General features: G+C 33.2%; 1 protein-coding gene across 1 annotated transcript; it reads right to left on the bottom strand.

Annotated features, from left to right (window-relative positions):
- Positions 1-229: 229 nt before the first annotated feature.
- Positions 230-2087, bottom strand: LOC120072561 (glutathione S-transferase U8-like). Its single transcript, XM_039024952.2, has 2 exons — positions 1598-2087; positions 230-730 (listed from the first exon to the last, which is right to left on the bottom strand). Exons 1-2 carry the CDS (start codon positions 1916-1918, stop codon positions 386-388), a joined length of 666 nt encoding a protein of 221 aa, XP_038880880.2. The 5' UTR covers positions 1919-2087; the 3' UTR covers positions 230-385.
- Positions 2088-5878: the final 3791 nt, after the last annotated feature.

Here is a 5878-nt window from a genome sequence, read left to right as displayed (position 1 = left end):
CAGCCTTCTCGCTCATTTGGCTCTCGGTAGTGTCGCTCTCTCCATGTTTCTCGCTAAGGATCTCGCTCTCTCCAACCTTCTCGCTAGCTTGGATCTCGACAATGTCGCTCTCTCCCATTCTCTCACTCAGCCAATCTCGCTCTCTCCCATTCTCTCGCTCATTTCTTCTCTTTATTTAACAAAGATTAATACATTGGTTTGTTTCCGCAACATTTATTTTTTCCATCGATTTTCTTTTCCCAACCAAGACTTTCATATTTATTTAGATATAATAAATTACTTGAAAGGAGAAAAAAAAAACTTACACCCCATATAAGTTTCACACAACAAACAAAGCAAAAAAGGTAATCTGAACATAACAACTCTTCACTCTCAATTTCATGTCTTAGTTTCTTGGAGCAAACACAACATTCTTCAAAAAGGCAACAAGAGCATCTTTTTGAGGCAAAACTTCCTTTGCAATGCTGTGGTTCACAAAATCTTGACTCCATTTGGTTAGATTTGGAAACTTATGTGGTGATAGCAACTCAAAGCCTACAGCTTCTTCAGTGGCAGGAATCCAGCACGCTAAAATGAGGCCTACAATGTCCACAAATCCAATTTTGTCCCCTCCAAAAAACTTGTTTTTAAGCTCTTTCTCAAGTGGTTCCAATGCCTCATGTGCTTCTTCTATACTCTTCTCTCTTTCTTCTTCTTTGCTTCTCGCGGCTTTTTGTACCGCCGGCACAATCTAAAATTCAATAACACGATACTCTTTGTTAGACCCTATTTCATAATCATAGACGATAGTTTTCATCATTTCTAAGAAAATACTTGAATTCGTTAGAAATTAATTCAGTTAGATTTATGGTACACAGGTATGAATTTTTATTTTTCTAGATACATGAATTCTAGGTACATTGTTGAATTTTCTTTTTTTTGGGTCAAAGTTGTTCTAGATGAATAATATGCATACATGTGATGATCCCACAGAATATTTTATTCCAAATCTCACAATTTTACAGTTTTGAAGAGAAGAAACTTTTCTTCTCCTACCAAACTCATCAATAACACACGAAGACAATAAGATTGTTCTATTTGAACACTATTCGAATCGCTTTAATTTACATGTACTTAGATTGGGTTATTAATGAGAAAAGGAAACGTTACAAATATAATGATCATGCCACAAATATCAACAGATACAATATAATGCAAAAGAATTTACGAATATAGTAAAATCTAAATTCAACTCTCAAAATCTATAAGAAATAGATTGTATTGCTAATAAAAATAAGTGACAAAGTCTATCACTTATAGACAAAAATGTTACTACACAGTTATTTATTATCCTTAAAAAGTTCTAGAAACAATCATTTTATATAAAATTCTGGAGACACTTTTAAAAGACACACTAACTATATATACAAATTTTGAAAATTATGAAATTTAGAAGAAAAATAAACATAAATTTGAAAAATAAAGCACGTATGGTTTTTGTTTTTTAAAGACTGAAAATTAAAAACATCATTTTTCTTTCTTTTTTTTTATTTTTTTTTAAGAAAAAAACAAATCAACGTTAAATGGAGCAAAAATGATTAGCGTCTTTTTAACGAACCTTATCATCAATATACTTAGCCCAGAATCTGGCAAGAGCTCTTTGATGGGGATGTTGCGGCAAGATGGCATAATTTTCTGTCCAGGTTTCTTCGATGTATTCAAGAATTAGAAGAGACTCTGAAATGGGTTTTCCATGGTGAACAAGAACAGGGACCTTCTTGTAAATTGGATTGTATTTCAGCAGCAAATCGCTCTTTTTGTTCAGCAGATCTTCGTCAATGTGTTGGTAATGGACGCCTTTGAGTTTAAGAGCCAATTCCACTCTCAGACTAAACGGACCTGATCGGAAACCAAACACCTGCACTTCTTCTTCTCCCATTTTTATTTTCTTCCAACTTCATGAAAAGGACACCGGATTTTTCTTTTCATTTATAGGACTTGTTAGGGATAAGGTTTCGTGAGGCGGAGGCTACCTGCGTCGTAAGCCGCTACGTTAGCATTGGAATGGTCTCCAACTACTGACTTTTGCTTTCATTTTCTATTCAGCTTTCACAATGCTTTTACTTTACCTTCTCACCATTTTTTTCTTTTTAATTCAATATCTATTCCTTGATTTAACCTATTTTTAATTCTAATAAATTTATTTTTCTCTAACTTTTTTATTACTATTTAAATTATTTTTTAAAAATTTACATCATAATTATTTTTAATTAGTTTACTTACAATCTTAGCAAAAATTCGAGAGGAAAAGTGTAAAACACTGATAGAATATAAAGAAAATAGCAAAACTTAAAAGCTCCTTTTTGTACCCATTTGTTTGATTTTTTTATTTTTAAAATCATGTTATAAATAATACTTTTATCTGTTTATTATATATTCTTTACCAATGATTTAAAAAATCAAGTAAGATTTTGAAAATTAAAGAAATGGTTTCAAATACTTGTTTTTGTTTTTGAAATTTGGCTAAGAATTCAACTATTGTATTTAAGAAAAATACAAAACATTGTAAAAAATAAGAGAAAATAGACTTAATTTTAAAAAAAATGAAAATTGAACTTCAAATTAAAGAAAAATGTAACAGATGAAATAAAAATTAAATTTGAAACTTAAAGAAAAAAAAGTATATTTTTAAAAAAACAAAAATAAAAATAAACAAAACCACTAATAAGTACATAAATAAAATTTAGTAAAGTATGCAATGTGAGAGGAAATATTAATATATTCTAAAGGGACGTCCTTTGGAGTCAAGAGTTTGGTTATTATAGTTTGTGTTAGGGCTCTAGATTATTTTAATTTGGATTGTAATGATATATGTTTGAGGAGTAAGTTATTTTAATTTGAAAAATGAAATAATAAATATCATATTAAATAAGAGTTTTGAAATATTATTAATAATAGGTAATTGAAAATATAAAATAGTATTTCGTGTAAAAAGAAACGATTATTATAGTATTAATACTGTCCTTACTCCAATAAATGTTACTAAATAATAAATGAACCAGCTAACTAATAGGTAGGAATTCATTAATAGTCCCCTCCCTTTTGTTTTTAAGGCCGCTCATCCTTCGAAAAAAAAGCTTTTAAGGCGGCTCTTTCTCCCCCACAGATCGGTGAGATTATTTTATTTCATTTTATTACTATTATCATTATCATTATTTTATTTTATTGAGAAAACATGTGGGTGGGATCTTAAAAAAGCCTTATTTTATTTTATTAAGCAGCTCTTTCTCTCCGACCTATCCCTATTATATTAAAAAAAATATGCACAAGCTATGTAATTAAGTTTTATGAAGCTGTTCTGGCTTCTCTTAATTAAATTGGGATCATTATAGCTGACGTGGGTAGAGGCGTATGTTTTGCACAGGCGGTCGTTGTGGGCTATTAGGAGTGAGGTTGGGAGGTTTTGGTGCTTGAAAGCTATCTTGCAAAGTAAAGATAGATTCAAGCATTTGTTCGTTTGATGATTGACGATGGACAGTCTTTTTTTGTTTGATGGGATCATTGGCTGCAGGGGGGTGCGATTTTGGATTCATACGAGTCTACGGTGGTTCATAATGCAAGGAGTAGTTTGGAAGTGTGGTTGTCGGAGTTCATGGATGGTGAAGGAGTTAGAGGTTACCTACAATGTTTTGGGAGCTGCTTGAGATCGGAGTCTTATCAAGGCAGTAGGGCCTAGGGTGAGGGGAGAGGATTATTGGATTTAGGTGTCGGATGCTAGTGGTCGGTTTTCTATCGCTAGTGCTTGGGAGAGTATACGTCATTGGCGTCCTAGGGTGTCTTGGGCTAGTATTTTGTGGGCGGGGGGCGGTATCCCGCGACATTCCTTCTGTGCGTGGTTGGCAGTGAAGGACAAGTTGGGTACGCAGGATTGGTTGAGGAGTTGGGGTGTGTTGTCAGAGGGGGGTGTCTTCTATATGGGGGAGGTATGGAGTCAAGGGATCGTTTATTTTTTTAGTGTGGGTTTGGGAGAGAGGTTTGGTCTAGTGTGTTGCGTCAGCTGGGTTCGACGCATCGGGCGACTGGTTGGGATGTATAGTTGAGTTGGTTGTGCCAAATGAGGTCAGGTAAGGGGGTGCATATTAAGTTGTTCCATATTTTCTGATGTGCGTCCATATACTACATCTAGCAAGAGCATAATCGAGGGCTGCATGGAGGTCAACCGAGGTCTGTTTCTGCTCTAGTTCACCTTATGGTCTCTGTAGTTCGTGCTCGTGCTACTTCCTAGCGGGTTGACCTTCTTGGTCTGATTTAGTGTGTGTACGGATGTTTTTTTCTTTTGAACTTCACGTTGTTCTCTGTTTTGCTGTAGCCCCTTGTTTATGGGGTTTTGGGTTCTTTTCTCTGCCTTTCTTTCTACTGATTTGCAGGTTTGCGTTTTTGTGTTGGTTTTGTTCTAGTCTTATACTGTTGGCTTTGTTTTGGTTTTCTTGCCCTGTCTTTACATGTGCTTTGTTGCTTTGATGCCTTGATCCCGGACTGTGGGATCCCCTTTGTTGTTGTATAATAATATCACCTATTCTAAAAAAGAAAACATGTGGGTGGGGAATTTTCCATGTCTTATTGTTTTACCAAGTCAAAATACCTTAGCCTTTTATTTTATAATTATATTTTTCATTCATCAACAATAGTGACAAATGAATAGAAGGAAAAAAAAAAAAAAAAGATGATAGATAGTTGAGGCATCATTTTAAATATGATGATCTAAAGATCCATTATATGCTCTACATAAATTGCGAGTAGATTACTTTAATAATTGTCTCAACATGTTTTCAATGACTAATTCAATAGAACAACCATCGCAATTTACACGGATCTTGCAAAATTCTTGATATACCTAATGTAAGACAAACAATCAATAGAAGGAAAAATAAAAAAGAAAAATTGTCACATCTCGTCCCAAGTAACCTTACCAAACTTAGGACATGACATGATGACAATAGATTTCAATTAAACTAGAAAATCCATTGTCGAACTTTAAAAATATTTGTCAAACTAAGTGGCTAGCAATACCTTTTATTGTAAAATGGTTAAAAAAATTAATGAAGATAAATGAATAATTATGTCCAATTATTGAACAGTAGCTAACACTAGAAGAATTTCGGGCTTTAATCTCAGTTTTAAACCGACATTAAAGGGCTTTAATTTCGATTGACAACCGACATTAAAGATAGTGTTATTAAAGCCCTTTAATGTTGATTGTCTTTAATGTCAATTTTAAACCGACATTAAAGGGCTTTAATAACACTGTCTTTAATGTCGGTTGCAACCGACATTAAAGCCCTTTAATGAAATTTGCAACCGATATTAATGCCCTTTAATGTTGGTTTCGACCGACATTAAAGCCCAAAATCTGTCCGTTTTATTAATTATTGTCCGTTTTTTTAAATTCCATTGCCTAATCCATTTTTTTGGTAAAAAAATATAACATGATACATCATCATCGAACGTTGTGGCTATAACATATTATTTATGTATGGATTGCAAATCTATTACATTTAATCCAAAAATTCTGCTATAAAATTATAATTTAAAAGGTCGTACAATAATTCAGCCCTTGAAAACACAAATTACAAATAATACAAACATTATGAGTTTACTGTCCCTCTCCACTTGGTAAGTATGGATCCCTTCATAATTCTTCTTGAATAGACCCCCCCAGCTTCAGCAGTGTCTGGTTATAGGTATCTTTATCAAAACACTGTTGTTCAAAGGATCACAAACAAAAAAGGTTTAAGACAAAGGATTGAAAGTGAAAATGTGATCAGAATTCATATTCAACTAACCGTGTTTATTGAGAATGTGTATAAGTGGTACATTCAAGGCAAAATTCTTTACTAGA

Source organism: Benincasa hispida, chromosome 3, assembly GCF_027475165.1.
Source record: "Benincasa hispida cultivar pf3 chromosome 3, pf3_genome.v1.1, whole genome shotgun sequence".
Lineage (NCBI taxonomy): Eukaryota > Viridiplantae > Streptophyta > Magnoliopsida > Cucurbitales > Cucurbitaceae > Benincasa > Benincasa hispida.
This window is presented reverse-complemented; position numbering and strand designations above follow the sequence as displayed.